General features: G+C 36.5%; 1 protein-coding gene across 3 annotated transcripts in view; it reads right to left on the bottom strand.

The window, feature by feature from the left end:
• EXOC4 (exocyst complex component 4) overlaps positions 1–21,502 on the bottom strand; it is a 1,166,755-nt gene that overhangs the window by 247,588 nt on the left and 897,665 nt on the right. For all 3 annotated transcript variants that reach the window (XM_069087253.1, XM_069087255.1, XM_069087254.1), the window contains one exon: positions 6,345–6,564. In XM_069087253.1, coding sequence (XP_068943354.1) covers positions 6,345–6,564 — 220 coding nt within the window. The remainder of the gene's footprint in view (positions 1–6,344; positions 6,565–21,502) is intronic.

Genomic DNA, 21,502 nt, shown 5'->3' with positions numbered 1-21,502 from the left:
CTCATTCTAGCTTAGATTAAAGAAGGCACAGTGTCCTCCATCACCAGAGGCCCAGAAGGGAGTCTAATCAACCACCTCTGTAAGTCCATGCTGCCATAGGCTGAGTTGCGTTGAGGGGTGAGTACAAACTCAGGTAACCCACTGCATCTGAGAGTATCACTGGAAATGGCATGAAAACTGATAGCCCTGTGGCTCCACTCACCATTGCTACTTTCCCCCTCCCAGAATGCTACTTCCCCATACTGTCTTCTCTAACTATTGAAATGTGAGTTTCCTGAGGTTAGAGACTTTCAACACTTTGACATTTGCATTTCCAGTGCCTAATTAAGTACCTAATAAGATACTTAACAAATGCCCTCTCCCCCCCATATATTTCATATATTCATACAGAATGAGAGCATTCCTGTTGTACCTGCTATAGTCTGTTCTAGCCAGATAAGATATGTGTTTCTATCTGAAGGAAAGTACAAGGTAAAAAGAGAGTGAAGCAAAGGGAGAAGCCTGGTTGATCATCAGATGACATGAGGATTGGTTGCAGGAACTGGAGAAATTTGGAGGAAAACTTTGGGGGGGGGGGTGAAGATGATCATTATCTTCAATTCCATGAAAGGCTATCATTTGAAAGAAGGATTAGATCTGTTTTACTTGGCCCCAGAAGACAGAACTAGGAACAACACGTAGAAAATTGCAGAGAGGCATATTTTAACCCAATATAAGGAAAAGCATTCTAATAATTGGGAACATCCATAAGAACTGTATTAGGAGATGGTGGGGTCACCCTTGCTGTTTTTAAGCAAAGGCTAAATAATCATTCACTGGTGGTTGTATAAGAGGGGATTCTTGTGCAAGTATGGGTTACACCAGTTGATCTATGAGGTCCTTGTCAGCCCCGTTTGTTCAGTCTGGTCATTTTGTTGTTTAGTCATTTCAATCATGTTCGACTCTCTGTGACCCCATTTGGGGGTTTTCTTGGCAGAGATACTGCAGTGGTTTGCGATTTCCTTCTCCAGCTCATTTTACAGATAAGAAAATTGAGGCAAGCAGGGTTAAGTGACTTGCCCAGGGTCGCACAGCTCATAAGTGTCTGAAGCTAGATTTAAACTTGGGTCTTCTTGACTCCAGCCTCAGTGCTCTCTCCAATGGGCCACCCAGTTGCCCTTTTTTCAGCTCTAGGATACTGTGATTCAATGAAAGCATCCTCCCTCTTAAACATGTGTCCACATGGCTGAATCTTACAGTTTTTCCTTCCCCCTTATTTGAGATTCCCAGTGCTTGGCGTGGTGCTTTGTGCACAGTTGGTATTTAATATTTGCTTAATTGAACTTAATTGATGCTATGTGACAGAAGGTATTGCCATGGGGGAAGCTGATGCTACATTCATTTTGTTGCTGTTGTGACTAATTATGGTCAACTTAATATAAAAAATAAATTAAAAAAAACCCCTCAATATTCATATGGTTAATATTTCCCTCCTTGTTACCTGCTTTCCCCACCCCACCCCCCTCCCGCATGGACTCTTGAGGCAAAATACATGTAGTCAATTATTTATTCTTCTTTTAGATAAGGCACTTATAAAAACCTAGGAATAATCATATCTAAGGGTCATACAAACACATTTAAGAAACAGAGAATCTTGACCATGAATAATTGCTTCAGGAAATGATTTACATTCATTACTAAACAAGAATTCTCAATATGGGTAAAAAAATCCAGCAACATTCAGTTTGCTTTTTTGGCCTCACAACACTTTGAGAATATTAAACAAATTTATTGATATGGTTTATCCAATTTGCATACCCATAAAAAGGAACTTAGAGAGAGGGCAGCTAAATGGCCAAATAACACAACAGCTTTTTTAGCTTCCAGAAACAAATTTGTGAGGTTAATAACTGGAATGGCCTTGGATTCAAGGTTAACACAGTCACATATTGCAATATAATTATCTAACCCCGACAAGGTCACCCAAATGGAAAGGTCAAATCACAGCTCTTATACACTCTCAGGATGGAATAATTAATTTAAAGGACAAGAAGAAGATGGTTAGAAATGGCCCCTGACAATGTTATGGGTGATTTGATATACATACTCACTAGACCTGTTCAGGGATGTTATTTCAGATGGCTGGCCTTGAAAGGTAGAAGTAGCGCTGCCTTTGGAATCCAAAACCCTGGGCTTGAACACTAGCTCTGTTTAGTACTGACAGTCAGACACTGGGTTCTGCCATAGGGCCTCTGCTCAGTACTGATTGTCAGACCATGGACAGGGCCCCAGGTTACTCATCAATAAAATGAGATGGGGGTGGGAGAAGCATGGCCTAAATGAAAAAGTCCTTTTCAGGTCTAAATCTACTTGGTATCTATCTTGAATATGCCTTTTTATGTATGCATATTGTCTCCTCCTTGAGAATATAGGCTCCTTGAGGGCAGTGACTGTTTCGGTTTTGCTCCTCTGTACCCTCAACGCTCAGTATAGTGCGTCAGTACATAGTAAGTGCTTAGTAAATGTTTGCTGATTGATCAATCCTATGACTCGGGTATGTTCAGATTATATTCCAGGTCATAACAACTTTTAACATAGGTTTTTTTTTTTTTATTAATATCCCAGTCTAACTTGACTGCCTCATCATGGTGTGGGGGTGACCTGAGTACTCAAGGCAGGTTGAGTAATTTTGTAGAAACAGAAAAACTAACAATTGTGTGGCCCACAAGACTCATATTATAAAGTGTTATCAATTGATTGTCATGCAATCCTCCAGTGGATGCCAAAGCTAAACTGGAAAGGCCCCGAGTCTAGGCCTCAGGATGAGCTGTATATCTGTTGTCTGAGGACTGAGGGATGTAAGGACAGAAGCTCATGACCAGGTGGGGCATAGCCCCTGCTGAGGAGAATATCCTAATACAGGAGTGCCCAAACTGTGTAAAATGATAGATTTTTATATCTTGAAGCATTTAGATGTTAAAACAATGATGATCATAGTTGTGTTAGTACCCTCCAGATGATTTCTACACATAGTCTAGGATTTTCCTTTTCTTCTTTTAAACCCCAGTGCCTTTCAATCAGTCTGGTTAATTATTGTGATACAATATTCACAAAGAGGCCTACATGTGGAGAGAGGTTTAAAGATTTTTTGATGATGAGAGGAAATACATGAACTGATACTGTTTGTATTATTCAACTTGTCTTCCTCTCAAGTCTTGAAAAATGATTACTTTCTCTTGCCATTACACAAGTCCTGTGCTAGCTAAACTACCATACATTTAACTTAGTGTCCTTCTGACCTATAACTCTGACACCTTTGCCCTCCACATTGAGTATATCCTAAGGAGAAATGAATCAGTATTAGAATAAATATGGGTGTTAATAATATGGTATTAGACAGTCTAAGTGGGCAATCTATACAAGTTTATGCTGTTTTTTAAGTCCCTGGGGACCTGAAAAGATAAAACCCGTTTCTTCAATAATAAAGAAAAGGTGAACTATTTTTCTAAAAATAGAAAAATTAACAATTTTGTGGCCCACAAGACTTGTATTTTAAATCTATATCAATGTAATAAATTTTCTTAGGTATGGAGATAATAAGAACAAAGTAGGGCTTAAACATAAGAGAATTAAGGAAAACCACTGTGAGATTCACATATGTGATACCAAGGACTTCAAGAAGTAGTTATTATTAAGATGAGGGTGGTTATTACAATTCAAAAAAGATTGAGAATCCCTTTTCTAGGAAACCAGAGAATGGCAGCAGGTAGCACAGTGGAGTGAGAAACATTCTAGAGTTAAAAGCTGGGAGTCTCTGGTTCTAGGCATGGCTTTGCTACTTATTAGCTAGGGGACTTAGTAAAATACTGAAACTCTACAATCCTATTTCTTCACTTGTAAAACAAGTTCTAGATGATCTCTGAAGTCCCTTCTACCTCTGACGCTGGAGGATTATGACAATCAAAGAACTTCAAATTCTATCTCCTGATAGCATTTACCCAGGTATAACTGGGTTGTGTCCAACAGTTTCTTAGAGGAAGACAAAAGAGATTCCGTAATGGTATGTAATCCTATACAATGCATAACTGTACATTTTAATACATTCCATGTCTCTTAAGTTTTAGGAGAAATGAACCACCTTGCTAAGCCAAGAGACCTATGAAAAATATCTTGAGTCCATTTACTTGAATACTTACTTAAATCTACACTAATGAGGTCACATGTCAATAGAGAAAATGAAATTTTAATCTCCAAACAAGCTCATCTTCTAAATAAAACAATTTCATTTCATTAAAAATAATCCAGTTTGCATCTGGGTTCAGATTCATTCTGAGCCAACTGAGGAATTGCCAGTTATAGCCCTGAATTGGTTTAGATTTCAATCCTTTTTGAGAGCAGGGGCTTAACCAGATGAATTACTTGTTTTCCACTAAAACATCAGAAAAAAACTACTATTTACATAGCACTTTTAAGTTTACAAAACCCTTTCCTAACAACAATTCTGTGAAGTGGTAGCGAAATGGTAGTCATATTGTTTTATGTATGAGGAAACTGAGGTTCAATTCAGTTAAAAAATTTGCCCAAAGAATAGTATGCCCATCCTTTAAATTACATTATAAAATAGCAGGCATGAAAACCATCTGGTATTGATTAAGAAACAGAGTTAAATCAATTGAACAGACTAGACAAGGGAGATTTAGAAACAATAGAACTCAATAACTACTGGGTGTTGAAAAAAGTTGAAAACATAAATTACCTAGGGAAAAAAAATTACTTATATGATAAAAACTGTTAAGAAAACTGGAAAGCAGTCTAGCAAAAATTAGGGTTAGACCAACGCCTTACACTATGTTCTACAAAACATTCTAAACAGATGTGCACCCTTACTATTAAACATTATACCATAAATAAATTATCAAAGACCTCTCACAACTATGGCTAGGAGATGTATTCTTAACAAAACAAGAGATAGAGGTAATTACAAAAGATAATAAAATAGATAACTTTAATTACTTGAAAACTAAAAGCTTCTGTATAGACAAAATTAGTGCGTTTAGGATAAGGGAAGTGGCTGAATGGGAAAAATAATTTTTGTAACAAATTTCTTCGATATGGATTTGGTATGCAAGATATACAAATAATTAAATAAACAAATAATGCCTCCCTTCTCCCCACCCCTCAAATGTTTCCAATGACTCTGGAGGGCAAAGCCATTTTCCTAGTTGCTTAGGCTTGCAATCTAGAAGTCATCCTGCATTCCTCACTATCCCTCACCCCCCATATCCAAGCTGTTGTGAAGGTCTGTCCATGTCACCTTTGTGACATCTCTTGAATATGTCCCCTTCTCTCCTCTGACACTGTCACCACTCTAGTGCCAGCCCCTCATCACCTCATACCTCAATTATTGCAGTAGTCTGCTGGTGGGTCTGCCTGCCTCAAATCTCTCCCCCCTCCAATCCATCCTCCATTCTGCCACCAAAGTGATTTTCCTAAAGCACGAGACTGATCATGTCACCATTTCCCCCCTACTCAATACAATCCAGTGGCTCCCTATGGCTTCCAAGATCAAATACAAAATCCTCTGTTTGGCATTCAAAGACCTCTGTGGCCTAACCTCCTAACTTTCCATTCTTCTTGCACCTTATTCCCTGCCACCTACTCTTTAATCCAGTGACAATGGCCTTCTGGCTATTCTAGGAACAAGACAGTCCATCTTTTAACTCTGGGTATTTTGTCTGGATGTCCTCCTTCTGCATTCTGAATGACTTCCTTACTCATTTTTACCTATTGGCTTTTTTGGATTCCTTTAAATCCCAAATAAAACTCCATCTTTTACAGGAAGCTTTTTCTAACCCTTCTTAATTCTTGTATCTTTCCTCTCTTAATTATTTACTATTTATCCTATATATAGGTCATTTTGCACATATCTGTTTGCTTGTTGCCTCCCCTTTATAAGTTCTTTGAGGGCAGGGACTCTTTTTTGCCTCTTTTTGTATCCCCAGTGCTTAGCACAGTGCCTTGCAAATAAAAGGCGCTTAATATTTACTAAAGTGATTTGCCCAGTGTTATGTAGTATTAAGGACCACAGACAGAACTTGACCTTGGATTTTCTTGGCTCCAAGAGCAGCCCTCTATCCACTATACCACATTGCCTGTCATGAGGTAGATAGGGCATACATGTCAATGTATAGTAGAAATGTACTCTTCATTTAACAGCTGATGAAATATTTCACTGAATTTTCAAAATCAAAAAATAGGATTAGAGCTATGACTCAAACCCAGGGTTTTTGACTCAGTTCAAAACTTTTGTGTGATTTATGTTTGAAAATCATTGGAATAAGAGCAAAATATATGCTAACAGTTACCTGTAGGAGAGGCCGCTGCACTCCCAGTACTTTCATGGTATCTGCATTAGCCAGGATCTTTAAGGGGTCAGATGTTTTGGTGACTCCTTCAATCTCTTTGTTGATTTCAGTCAATACCTGGTTGAGGAATATGTTTTTGATATACATGGTGAGAAACTCCCGAAGAGGACACTGTTTGGCTGGGCCAAGTCCCAGGGCATGCTCGATTTCTTGAATAAACCTAGAAGAATAGAGGAGAGAAATCATATGTAATATACTCATGGAATAAGGGGGTCAGTCATAAAAATACTTCACAATTTTTTCAAAGTTATCACCAGACTCGGGGCATTTCTATAGGCAAATGGTAGAAATTCCCAGAAGGTCAATTTTCTAGATGAAACTCTTAAGAACAGAAGGCTACAGTGAGTTTATCTTCCATTTGTACAAGACGTATCTCATATGAACTGTTATCCTGCATGTTGTCTCCTCCATTAGAATAAGATGTCTTTGAGATCAGGATCAATTTCTTTTGCCTTTCTATCTCCATTGAATCTTGGTGACACACATTGAGCACTTAATGAAGGCTTGTTGACTGAGAACTGACTACAACCATCACGATCATCAATGAACTTTTTTTTAAAATTTAGGAAACTCTGAAGGTGACCAGATAAACCTAACTACAGATTTCTGGGATAGTACAACCAAGAGTGTCACAGCAGAAGTGACCCATGACAAGAAAACGGGAATGGGAAGACAAAGAGAAATCTTCTTAAGGCTTCTCAACTTATATGATTAATACCACCAAGGAATACTGATAGAGTGACTAGTCCAACTGTAAGATAGCAAAAAATACTTAAGGGAAGCTAGAACAAGGTGGTGAAAATGGAGAAGCAAGCTGGATAGTTAAGAGGAAGAGCAGCTTTTAGAGGTATCTGTTGGCCACTCACTGCTGGTTAGAGGACACTGGTGAGATTATTGTTCCTTTTGAGTTTGCAATCCCCATTTCCCAGTACATCTAACCTCTCTAGTCTTAGCCAGCCTACAGTGAAATTCCTATTCTACTTTGTCTCACTTTTGAAAGCAAATTACCTTTATGGCTATGATGACAATGAACTCTACCAAAGTTTCTTTTTCAAAAAGGGTAATGTGATTATGGGGATCAAGTATCAGAATTACAATGAACTGATTTATTCTTTTCAAAAGAATGGTTGGAAAAAGTGTCTTCTGAACAGATATTTTTTGAACATTAAGTGCTTCTGATATTTCCAAAGCTTGTAACAGTTACTAGAGAGATTTTTTTTCCTTTGCTGGTCATCATGCCCCTAAACAGATCAATATGATGCTCTTAATTTTCTCCATTTTTTTTCCTCCCCAGTCCCTTGTTTGCCTTTGCTGTCTCTAGAATACAAAACTTCTTTGAGTAGCACTGATGAAGTACCTCCTGTCAACTTTAGTTGAGTGGTTTCTTTCAAACACAAACCATTTATTCCCTAAAGCGTATACTATGTTGACTTCATCAGTCTAAAATGACATATCCAGGTTGATGTTGTCATTTCTAACTCGAGGCGACCCATTTAACATAAGTTTCCAAATCTGCTCTCAGAACTAGGGGGGACCTCAGTGTGTAAAGAAATAAAAAACGGGGGAAAAAGAGAAACATGAAAAAAGCAAACAAGGAAAAACACAAAAAAACTGCTTTACCAGCTCCTTCTTTACCCCAGTCAAAAAGAGTTGGAAACTTTGTTAAACTGAAAAACTACCCTTCTCTGAGCAGAGAAGACACAGAAAAGGGGCAGTGTTTGCTTATTGAGGAAGCAATCAATACTTTGCAGGAACTTAAGTAGAAAGGCATCTGTTGGTATTTACTAATAAGATTGGAGGAAGAAGTAGAGGCAAGAAGAAATACTGACCCATATTTTTCCCCCAACCTCTTTTAATCTCATTTGGCCAGATTACAAAGTCTCAGACTTGGAAGGCCCTGGGAGCTCATCTAGTTCAACCTTTACTTGAAAGAGTTCAATCCTCAATACCACTGACAAATTCATCCAGCCTTTCCTTAAATTTTCCAATGAGGAGATTCTCCAACTTGGGAAGTCCTAAGATTTTCTTTGACGTATAGATTTCCTGATCATAGGACTTCGAAATAATCAGCATATTTTCTCTAATTTCCCTGAAGGATATAGGCTTGTCATTTTCTAAAAACAACATCAGCAACAACAAAGAACAAACCCAAATGGTGTAGAAATTATCAACAAAGGAATTTAATATATAGACAAAAAAATCAAGCTAGTTTTGCAATATATGAAACAGATGATCTAGTTCCCTGCTTCTGAGGACTTTTCAACTTTGTACAAGTATTTGTCAAATGCCTCACTATGATCTTTGATTCAGATAAAGGAACTTACTGCTTTATAAAGGTGCTAGTTTAGAAAATTGGTTTAATTTTTAAAAACATTTTTATTTCTTTAAGTATTTCCCAATAACATGTAAAACAAGTTTTAACAATAATTTTCAAAAATTTTGAATTCCAAATTCTTTCCCACCATCACACCAGTCCCCCTTCCTTGAGAAAGCAAACAATTTGATATCAGTTACACATGTGGAAGACATGCAAAACATATTTCCATAGCAGCCACACTGCAAAAGAAAACAGACAAGATTATAAAACAAAAATGAAGTCAAAAAAAAGGTTTGCTTTAATCTGCATTCAGAATTCATCAGTTCTCTCTCTGGAGGTAGATACCATTTTTCATCAAGGGGCCTTTGCAACTGTCTTGCTCATTGTTTTGATCAGAGTAGCTAAATCTTTCACAGTTGATTATCTCTACAATATTGACGTTGCTGTGTTCAATGTTCTCTTGGTTCTGCTCACTTTAATTTGCATCAGTTCATGTCAGTCTTCCCAGGTTTTCCTGAAAGCATCCTGCTCATCATGTCTTATGCACAAGAGTATTACATCACAATCATATACCACAACTTGTTCAGCCATTCCACAATTGATAGGCATCCCTTCAGTTTCTAATTCTTAGCTACCACAGAAAGAGCTGCTATAAAATTTTTGTACAAATAGGTTCTTTTGCCTTTTCTTTGATCTTTTTGTGATACAGACTTAGTAATGCTATTGTTGAATCAAAGGGTATGCAGTTTTATAGTTTTTTGGGCCTAGTTCCATTGTTCTCCAGAATGGGTAGACTAGTTCACAACTCAAGGAACAGTGCATCAGAGTCTGAATTTTTCCACATTCTCTCTAGCATTTGTCAGTTTCCTTTTCTGTCATGTTAGCCAATTGGATCGATGTGAGGTGGTATATCAGAGTTGTTTTACTTTACGTTTTTCTAGTCAGTAGTGATTTAAAACAGTTTTTTCATGTAATTATTGATAGCTTTGATTTCTTCTTCTGAGAACTGACTATTCATTTTCTTTGACCATTTATCAACTGGGGAATGACTCTTATTTTTTATAAATTTGAATCAGTTTCCTATGTAGCTCAGAAATGAGGCCTTTCTCAGAGAAACTTATTGTAAACTTCCTTCCCATTTCCTGTTTTTCTTCTAATTTTGTCTATGCTAGTTTTGTTTGTGCAAAAGCTTTTTAATTTCATGTAATCAAAATTTTTGCTTCTGACCGCTGTCTTCTTTTATCCAGCCTCCCTTTTATTAGCCCCTCTTTTTGATGACCTGCTTCCCCTCTTACTTCCCAGTTGGCTAATACAGACTTCTATACTCAATTTGAGTGTGTATATATTATTCTTTCTTTGAACCGATGCTGATGAGAGTGATGTACAAGTATTACCTGCCCCACTTCACCATTCCCCCTTCACTGTAAAAGCACTTCTTTCCATGCCTCTTTTAAGTGAGAAAATTTTCTCCTTTCTTCTTCTCCCATCTCTCTTCACCTTCTTTCTCACTAATCATTTTTTTACATTATTCCAAAATAACTGACTCACTCCTGTTCTCTGTCTCTGTAGAATCCTTCTAACATCCCTAATAATGATACAGTTCTTAGAAGTTACATGTATCATCTTCCCACACAGATATGTAAACAGTTTAACCTTATTGAGTCCCTTATGATTTCTCTTTCATAGTTACCTTTTTATGCTTCTTTTGAGTCCTGTATTTGAAAGTTAAATTTTCTATTCAGCTATGGTCTTATCATCAGGAATGCTAGAAAGTTCTCTATTTCATTAAATATCTGTTTTTTCCCCTGAAGGATTATCCAAGTTTTGCTGAGCAGATAGGTTGTAATCCCAGCTCTTTTGCCTTCCAGAATATCATATTCCAAGCCCTCTGTTCCTTTAACATGGTGATTGCTAAATTTTGTGTGATCCTGACTGTTACTCCATGGTATCTGAATGGTTTCTTCCTGGCTGCATGCAATATTTTCTCTTTGACATCAGAGCTCTGGGATTTGGCTATAATATTCCTGAGAGTTTTTGTTTTGAGATTTCTTTCAAATGGTGATAGGAGGATTCTTTCCATTTTTTTTCTCTGTATCTAGGACATCAGGGCAGTTTTCTTTGATAATTTCTTGAAATATAATATCTAGGTTTTCTTTGATCATGGCTTTCAGGTACTCCAATAATTCTTAAATTATCTCTCTGATCTATTTTCCATGTTTCCATATTTTCTGATGAGATATTTTACATTTTCTTCTATTTTTTTTTCATTCTTTTGACTTTGTTTTAGTGTTTCTTAATGTCTCATGGAACCATTAGCTTCCATTTGTCCAATTCTAATTTTTTTGAAGGGGTGAGGCAATTGGGGTTAAGTGACTTGCCCAGGGTCACACAGCTATCTGACATAGAACTGAGCTCAAAAAGAATTCAATAAATTTTCAATGAATGAAATTGAATGGATGAAATTGAGGAATTAGAAATCAGCAAAAAAATCCTGTGTTCCAAGAAGATTCTTAAACAGCTCAATGAAAGTGAGAAGACGGAGGATTAATAAATTCCTAAGAATCTCTTTACCAAGAAACAGTACAACACAGTGGACAGAAGCTGGCCTTGTAGTTAGAAAGACCTTATTTCAATTTTTGCATCTGACACCATACAGAAAGGACTTAACCTTTGAGTATCCCAGGAATTCTTTCAGTAAATTATGGAAAAGTTGCTGATCTGCTCATCTGTATTAGTGGGATTTCCACACCAAGTGAATCAGAAGTCTTAAAAAAAAATCTCTAGATTATCTTATGAGGATTAAATGAGATAACAACTGTAGAAAGTTTAGCACACTGTATGGCACATAGTAAATGCTATATAAATGTTAGCTATTATTATTATTATTCCTAATTCAATTCAGTGAAAACTTATTGAATGCCAATTGTGGGCACAGTTCTATGCTAGGTACTTTGGTGAGGAAGGGTATTCTAGAAAGATTAAAAAGGCATGGTCACTTTAGTCAAGGAGTTCACAACCTAGTTAAGGAAATAAGGCATATATGCTCAAAAACCTGTCCTAAACAAGGTTAGAGGGAGTTAGAAAATTCAGAAAAACAAATAATTACATTAAAGAACTACTTAATTTATACCTTAATATTAAAATTTTTGTTGATTTCCTGAAGATTATATTAGTTCCTATATTTGAGTATATGGATCAGAAATATTCTCCTAAATAATCATCAAATAGGGGATTTAAAAACCTTCACATGTGAGATACTTGTATTTTGGCTTGTGACTCAAGATGAGCCCCCCTTCTTTGTGGACATGAACAACATAAGAATTTGTTTTGCTTGATTATGCATATTTGTCATAAAGGTTTTGCTTTTGTTTTTTCCCTGCAAATAAAAAAAATAAAAAATAAAAGAGTAAGCACATTAATATGTACCTATTTTGTATGAATGTACCTATTCTCTCTGAATGTGAACATTCTCTCTCCCTCCCTCCCTGCCTCCTTCTCTCTTTCCCTCTCTCTCTCTTCTCCCTCCCTCCCCCAATAATTTCCACTACTTCTATCTTGATTTGATTTCCATCCCTTTTCAGAGAGTGCCACTGGGGAAATTCTACACTAATTAAAATTTCACTCAGGCTGCAAGGGCTTTGGATTTGCAAAGTCCCTTGCTTAGTTGAGGCTCATCATCACAAATTCCATTTCATTGTAAAGCTCCATTTCTCCCATTCCATCTCAGCCAAGTCTAGCAGCAACTAGTTAGAAATATCCTTGAGCAGAGTGGGCTGACACTGTATTATGGGATTTGTAGTAAAGGAACAGTTTTTATTCCTCTGAAGAAAGCTGCTAATGTCAAATAACTATTTCTTTGCTGAGACTCTAACTTGAAATTCTATGGTCAACTATTCAAGCTAGCAATATACACATATAGTCTTTATTCACAATAGAGGAAAACAGGAAAAACATGGGCATGCTTACAAATAAGACAGACTACTTTAGAGTAACATACACTCTCTCTGTAGGTCTGATATCACATTTCAGGAGTTCTTTTTACATTGGTACAATGGGATAAATTGATGGAAAGGAAAAAAGGTTGTATGGAAAATGTATTAACAAGAAGATCCATTAGGAAGTAGAAAAAGAATCCCAAGGGAGGTGGTCAAGGTACCACTGTTGCAGAGAGTCAAGACTAGATTAGAGAATACATTAGTGAAAATGATATATTGAAGGGTCCTACAAAATACAGAGAGGTCACAATGGGTGACCCAGACATTTCTCCAGGCTCTAAAACCTAAACCTAGAAGCAAAGAAAATAAAATACAGTAGTATAATAAAGGAGAAAATAAATAAATATTCCAAACAGAATAGTGTTTTTAACTATGTTCTATGCTAGGTTACAGTATCACAACTTATATCCAAATGAAAATATAGAACAAAGTAAGGAAATATAAAAACTAAAAGCAGTATTTTTTTTTAATAAGACATCTATAAGAAGAAATTTAACAATACAAGGCTAATATGCTAAGTAAAGGTGGAGGGCTATTAGTCCCAAAGCCAAAATTTGGACTTGAGTGTCCTGAAATTTTCAATCTTAATTTTGCTGTTTGGTTTTATGGTAAAATAGAAAAGGGAAAATGACACAGATAAGTTATATATAGAAAAATCGAAAAAAGTTTATTTAGAACTGAAGAGGGTAGCCATAAAATGATGAAGTGTAGGGTTAGGGGTGCTTGAAACCACAAAATACCAACAAGCCAGGTCCTGCTGAATGAATTTGACTCAAGCTTCGCCTCAGCCAAAGAAAAGTAAAGTTTATTAAAAGTTTCGCCATATTGGGTAGACTCTTAAGGAGCCTTGGTATTTGTGATGTTTGTACTGGACAAGTTGGCCAGAATCATCTAACACAGAGTGAGTCTGTGCTAGATCATTCTCCAGCCTTCCTCCTTTCATGGAGGCAAGATGGGGTCTCATATACAGAAAGGTTGTGGGAGGAATACAGGGGTGGTCCAGAGGAGGAGTTTGGGGAGGGTCTTTAGGAGGGGTCAGATGAGGTCAGACTCTAGTAAAGAGTGATTACGGGTGGGAAGCTGCTGAAGGCTACCTGGACATAAGACAATGGTGGGCTAGGCCAGTTCAAGGGTGTAACAGATTTGGGTACAGATATTTTGGGAGGATCTAGGGTGGGAAATTGCTGGACAAAGGAGGGCTAAAAATTTGGGCAGAGCCACAGTGAAAGGCCTGTGGCCTCAGGCAAATGCTTTACAGTGGAAAGATTCCAGGAGAGTTCTAGGGGGTTCCCAGAGCCTGTACCTCATCAGAATCACAGAATTATAGGATTTGGAGCTGTCAGGAAGCATCCCCACTTCCTCATTTGGATGAGGAGAATAGTTCATATGTCACAGAGATAATAAATAGTGGAACCAAGATTTGAACCTAGAAGCCCTGATTTTTTTCAACCTAATAGTCTACAACACCTTGTGCTTAAGACTCTGCTCTGGATTTCTCCTCTGTAAAATGAAGAGAAAGGGCAAGTAGGTAGTCCAGTCCATAGAGTGCTGGGCCCACAGTCAGGAAGACTCATCTTCCTAAATTCAAATCTGGCCTCAGACATTTATTTGCTGTGTGACCCTGGGTAACTCACTTAACCCTGTTTGTCTGAGTTCCTCATCTACAAAATGAGAAGGAAATGGCAAATAATTCTAGAATCTTTGCCAAGAAAAACCCAAATGGGGTCACAAAGGTTTCGTCATGACTGAAATGACAGAACATACCTACACCTCCCCTCCACCTCCATACAAAATGAAGGGATTGGATTAGATAATCCTGATGGTCTTTTACAAATTCCAAAGCCCTGTGATCCTATGACTGAGAATTCAACATTTTAGGCCATATGCAGAATTTTCATAAAACTTATAAACTATCATTATATCATTAATAACTAATATGAAGACCCAAACTTCAATAATACATAAATGATGTTACCACAGTTCATTTCAATCTGTCAATAACCTCTTTAAAGCTAAAAGATGCGCTTTTTACTCAGTACATGGCACTCAATATCCCTATTGTATTTGATCTGAATCAAATAGGCCTTACATAGCCATACTGAATATAAACACCACACCCAGAATTCGGCCTGGTCTTTCACAAAGAGCTATAGCAGATCTTTTGTAGCTCTTTTTCATTCCTTTGAAATAAAACCTAAGCAAAACCATATCAGACCCTCAAATACACAATCTACATTGGAAAAGATGGCAGGACAAATGTAGTTCTTTGAAGATCTCAATCTCAGAGATTTCTCATACCTTCAAATGGAATATTTTAGATGCACAACACACTGGTAAACAAGTCTGACAAAGGAATAGAAACTTCAGAAGAATTGATTGGCTATGTATTCAATTTACTTAGATTATCTGTCTAGGAAAGGATCATTTAGAAATGATTTACAAGGAGTTCATTCAGAAATAGCAGCAACAGCCATATTTAAGATCATAAATCAGTAGAACATGAAAACCAAAGAAAAATCCATAAAGGTTAATGCACTTTGGGCCATATTCACCACTTAATTCATGGGAGGAAGTCATGAGCTTGTCAAGGAGAGATTCTTCCTCTAACTCTCCATAATTGCATATATTTAGAGTAACTATCATCTGCTCCTCGTGTACTTAAAATTTTCTCAGGATAAAAGTGCAAGGTAAGCTTAACATCACTGGAACATAATCATGAACCAGATGATCTCTAATTCTAAAATTCTATGACTCTCTGTCCATAGCTTATACCCTTAGGAGGCTATTTGTTGTCCTAATAAAATGAAGTGGTATTCAGGTGCTCACATTTATAGCTATAAGAAATTCATGCCTAGGACCAGAAGAGAAAAGGGTGAAATCTTTAAGCTAGGAAAGGAAAAAAAGACAAAAAAAGAACATTATCTGTGAAATTTAGAACCTGCAGGCTTATAAACAAATTTAACTTATTTTAATCTTTCTATGAATATACTGCAGGTGATTTGTGACTACACTTAAGTGTTCCCACTAGACAGAAAAGCACTTTAGATAAAATGAAGTAACCCTCTTTAAAGGAAAAAAATGACAATCATTTGAATTTTTTTTAAAGTAAATCATTACAGAAATTTAAGTGATTCAAACTCTAAACTTTAACACTAAGCAAACTACTTTTCTTCCTAAAATGTTAAAAAAAATTTTAAAGGGCTATTGGCACAAACCCCAGAAAACAAATACAAAATAATTCTTTTCCCAAGACCTAGAATTCTGTGCATTTATCTTTTGAATTTTCCTTATCAATGCAAAATGGACTCTCCTTTCTCTCCCTCCTGCTATATATATCCTTCTACAAACACACATACACACACACGTGTGTGTGTATGTGTGTGTGTGTGAATAAATTTGAGTTACTTTAGTCTTCCTTTTAAAAAATGCAACAAAGGGACATTCATTCCATTCATTCATTCATTCCATTCATTCATTCAGTATCTGTGTTCTAAGAATCTAGTGTGTGGAAGGTACTGGGGAAATAAGTTTAGGTAAGATATAGTCACAGCTCTCCTGTAGTTTATATGAGAGCTCATAAACTAGTATGGGGAATAAGCCACAAAGAAAGGGAACTGCAACACAAAATATGTCATGATAAACACATTACATTAGAATGTAGGCTCCACAAAATCACCTTTTGGATCTCTGTAAATGGGAAGAATTTGAGGGCAAACAAGGGACAAAAAGGATCACAGAAGATAAAAATGGATAATTTTGATTACATAAAATAAAAATGTTTTTGTACAAACTTAAATATAGAAGGGAAAAAGAAAAAAATACAAGTTTCTCTGATAAAAACCTCATATCCAAGATATAAGGAGTTGAATGAAATTAATAAAAATGAGTCATTACCTAATAAATAGGTGGTCAAAGGATAAAAACAGTTTTGCAAGCATGAAATCCAAACTATTAAGAAACATAAGGAACAATGATTCAAATTATTAGCAGAAAAAGAAAAATTAAAGCAGGTCTGAGGTTGTACTTTGTGCTTATCAATTGGCAAAGATGACAAAAAAAAGATAATGACAACTGTTAGAAGGGCTTAGGCGAAATAAGCATACTACTGGCTGAAGTAGTTCAGCTACTCTGAAAAGCAACTTGGAGATATGCCCCAAAAGTCACTAAACTGTGCATACCCTTTGACCAAGAGATTCTACAACTTGGCAAATACCCCAAGAAGATCAAAGAAACATGAAAAGGACTTGAAAAAACAAAAAATTTTGTAGTAGCTCTTTTTTGTGGTAGCAAAGAACTGGAAATGAAGAGGGCACCCATCTATTGGAGAATGGTTAAACATATTACGGTATATGAATATAAATGAAAATTATTATCTGTAAAAAATGATGTAAAGGAGAGTGACTAGAAATAGGAGAGCAATGTATACAATAATAACATTATAAAGAGAAACAATTCTGAAAGACTTGAGAACTCCAATCAATGAAATGGCCAACTATGATTCTAGAGGACTGATCATGAAATATGCACCCCATTTCTTGATAGAGAGGTAAATACATGCAGACTGAGACAACACTTCTGAACATAGCCAGTGTGGAGATTTGCTTATTTAACTATTGGTTACAAGGGCTTTTCTTCCCTTTTAAATTTCTCCACTGGGGAAATGGGGAAGAGGGAATGGGGTAGCAAAAGAAAAGAAGGAAAAGGAGGCCACTGAGGGATTTTTAAAATAAATTCAAACAGAAGGAAGGCCAGAAACAAGTACTACAAAACAAGAAAGCTTTGAAAGTTCCAAATTAAACATATAATTTAAAGAAAAGTAAATTGTACATAATAAACTATTTTCATGAATAATTTTTTTGTTATACTATGTATAAAGGTCTATTTTATTAGGCATTAAGTTCAGAATAAAAAGAGAAGGAAAAAGAAAACAAGTTTTTCCCAAGTAAATACTGTTTAATTACTGTTTTGTATACCCAATGCCTAGCACAGTGTGTGGTATACAGCATTTGTTTAGGAAATACTTGTTGATTGGTTGGGAATGAGTAGAATTTTTTTTTGGAGTGGGGGAATCAACATTAGAGTTTTATTCCTGAGCTTCACTCATTCCTATAGTTAGTGATTTATTGTTTACTTAACATTTATTTTAATGAGATGGGTAAACAGAAAAAAAAAGTGTAGATCTGTTCATTTATATTGATTAAGATTCAAAAGTGTACCTTTCCATCTCAGTGGAATAGTCAGGGTTAGACAGGAGAGGAGGTAATCAAGAGGAAGTAGATCATCCCAATGGTTCAAGTTATGAAGAAAATATAAATATAGAAGAACTATGTGATGAAGAGTTTGTTGTTCGAGAGACACAGTATACAAATTTATATATAGGATACAAGTTATATTCCTTGAAATCTAACAGTTCTATAACATTGCAAAAATCCAATATCTGAGAACCAAAAAAGGACAGGATCACTCAATGAGATGGATGAAATAATAATAATAAAGACTAACAGAAAGAAGGCAGAACTGTAGCTCTAACTTTGCTTTGTTTTCCCAGCAGAAAGTCATTTGTATTCTCTCCTTACAGTACAAACATAAAATGGATAATAAGAACCTATACAGATGCCCTTGATGAAGTGAAGTTATCAGACCCTAAAAAAACTGTATCTTGAGATAATGAAAGAATGCTCAGATGTATTGAGTGATCTCTCAAAAGCTGTGGGGAAAGAGAGAGTTGTCTTAGACCTGGGGAAGGGTAAGTATCCCAGTTTAAAAAAAAAAAGAAATAAAAAGCTGAGTTTGAAAAGTGTAGAGCAGTGAGTGAGTGTGATTTTGATAACTGGCAAAATCAGCAATGTGATGTGATTAATGTGGAGAATTCTCTTACCAATGCAGTACTGTCAAATGCCAATTTGATGCTTTAAAAAATCTTTATATGATTCTCATAATTGATCTAATATATATTTCAAAATATAGAAAAAGATTTTAATAGCAGAGGAAAAAGAAACTGGCAATCACAAAAAGTCAGCATGCCTTCATTAAGAGCACGTCATGCTAGACTAAGCTCATTTTCTTTTTTTTTTTTTTTGACAGTTTGTAGACTGGTACTTTGGGGAACTCTCCTCTACTTAGATTTTTATCAAAGCATTTTCCAGTGTCTCATGGTAATGTCTACTGACATCAGTCTAATGCTGCAGGTCTGACAATGTCACCCCCCAATGCTCAATTAAATCTAGTGGGTCCCTTATCACCTCCAGGATCAAATGAAAAATCCTCTGACTCTTAAAGCCCCTCACTACCTTTCTAGTCTTTCTACACCTTGTATGCTTCAATCCATAGACTCCTTGCTGTTCCATGAATAAGACCCTGGCCCAGCATGATCTCTCTCCTTATCTCTGTCTTCAGGCTTCTCTGTATTCCTTCAAATCCCAACTAAAATCCTACCTTCTACAGGAAGTTTTTCCTGTTCTTTCTTACTCTTAATAATTTTCTATTTATCCCATATGTACAACTTGCTTTTATGTATTTGTTTGCTTATTGTCTCCCCCCAACAGATAATGAGTTCCTTGAAGGCAGGCACTGTCTTTTACCTTTATTTGTATACCTAGCCTGGCACATAGTAGGTGCTTAATAATTGCTTACTGACTGACTAGCTTCAGTGTAGTCTATAGGTGACTCAGGGTTATCAATGGCTATGTTTGAGAAGCACAAGCTCTGGCATAGTCAAGTTCGATGCTGTTTTTAGTAAAAACAAAATGTTTATTTTGCTTTTTGCCTTTTTTTTTTTGGAGGGGGTAAGGCAGGGCAATTGGGGTTAAGTGACTTTGCCAAAGTCACACAGCTAGTGTTAAGTGTCTGAGGTCATATTTGAACTCAGGTCCTCCTGACTCCAGGGCCAGTACTCTATTTACTGCACCACCTAGCTGCCCCAGTAAAACGTTTTTTAAAAAATTAAAAGAAAGGCTTGAAAACATGGGTCCAAAAAAAGTCTTTTTTGTGTGTGTCCAGACCTGTGATTTCATTAATGGAGAGAGAACTCTCTTTACCAATGCAGCTTAGCAAGTGTTCTGCAATTTATATTCTTAGAATTTCATGAAGTTAGGGAAGAGGCCCGATGACTTGTTCAAGGCCATACAACCAAGAAGCATCATAGGCAGAACTCACCAGTTCAGGTTTCTTAACTCCAATCCATCTCTATCCATTATGCAGTTATCTTTTTAGTTCGTATAAGACTTCACATTAAGCATCGATAAATGCCTTGATCTTTTTAGTTCTGCCCAATTTTCCAGCTTGCCAAAATCTTTTTGGGTCCTAACTCTGCCATCCATTGGGTTAACTATTATTATTCTTTTGTTATCGTTGTGGCTGTTATTGCTATGATGGACAAATGCCTTTCTACTCAGGCACGAGAGACATACACTCAGTGGAATAGTGAAATCAGATGACAAGTGGTGAAATTTAAGGACAGCCATGGATGGTCTGAAGGGTTTCTTTAAAAAAAATATACCACCACCACCACCAAACTTTTATTTTATGTCCATTTTTAAATTAATGCGCATTTTCTCTTCTACTTTCCCCCTACTGAAGAATAAAAGAAAAAGAAAAAACTGTATGACAAGTGAGCACAAGGACAGTTCATACAATAACAGCATTGGGAGGGCAAACAACTTCGAAAGTTTTCAAGAGCTGGGCCTTTTTTCATATCTCCATGGTCACAGAAAGCTTCTTCAGTTCTCACTCAAGTCCCAGGTACCCCTAAAGAATGGCAAGATGTTCTCCAAAATCATCCAAATCACTTCAGAATCAGATTAAGACACTGAAGGTCCGATAGTGGTTAATAGGCCGAAGGCGGTGAAACAGTCTCTCTCCATTGCCCTGGCTGTCACCATCACTTTCAAGTTCTCCTCCCTCAGAAGCACAATGAATTCTCCAAACTGTCTTATCTTCCCTACCTCAACATAATTTGTTTTTCTCTTTATTTTTGGTAAATGTTATTAACAAAGGAACAATTCAGGTATGGATTTTCTATTTGAGTAATATTCGGGTGATTTTTTTTTTGAAAGATATTTTTGCCATTTAATTTTTCCACTAAAATGTTTTTTGGATATGGGATTTTTTTCTGAGCAGTATTTTCAAAGCATGAATTTTGTCCATATAGTGAGAGAGAGATAAGATATATCTCAGTAGGCCAAAAGAACTATGACATCATTGGTGTAGACTTCAACTCCTCTATGAGTTGCATCAGTAAAAATCCATGTTTGTGGTCAGTTATCTGGTGATGAGCCTCACAAAAATTTAGCTAGGGTAGTTCTTGAATAATAGACACATTTTCTTTGCTGAAGTTGCACTGACCTCCTTGTACCTACACGGTTCTTCCTTTTGGTCCCACATCTCCATGCTGCCTCCTAGAGTCATGAATATACTTCAAAGTTCTCTGATGCCATTCACCAAGTTACTTTATTTTAACCATTCAAGCCTCTCTTTAATTCTGATGACTAGGGGAAGTCTACTGGGATAAAAGTTCCTTGAGGGGAGGGACTCTCAATTTTGTATTTGCATCCTCTGTGCCTAGCATATACTTGAAACATAGAATACGTTGAATAAATACTTTCTGATTTATTGAAGTTACCCACTTTCCAAGGGTCCATCTTCTGACACCTTATAGTTAGGCCTCTTCCATCATCTACAAAATGTGTTGGGGTGAGTAGCTGAACACAAAAAATCTTCACTTTAATAGAAACTTAGCTTACAATTGTCCAGAACTCTGATGGTTTGTTCTAGAGGTCAGACATCAG

The sequence above is a fragment of the Petaurus breviceps genome, unplaced genomic scaffold, assembly GCF_028583685.1.
Source record: "Petaurus breviceps papuanus isolate PSGF00001 unplaced genomic scaffold, PetGlider_PUasm1.0 181, whole genome shotgun sequence".
Lineage (NCBI taxonomy): Eukaryota > Metazoa > Chordata > Mammalia > Diprotodontia > Petauridae > Petaurus > Petaurus breviceps.
The sequence above is the reverse complement of the archived record's forward strand: the minus strand, read 5'-3'. Positions and strand labels throughout refer to the sequence as shown.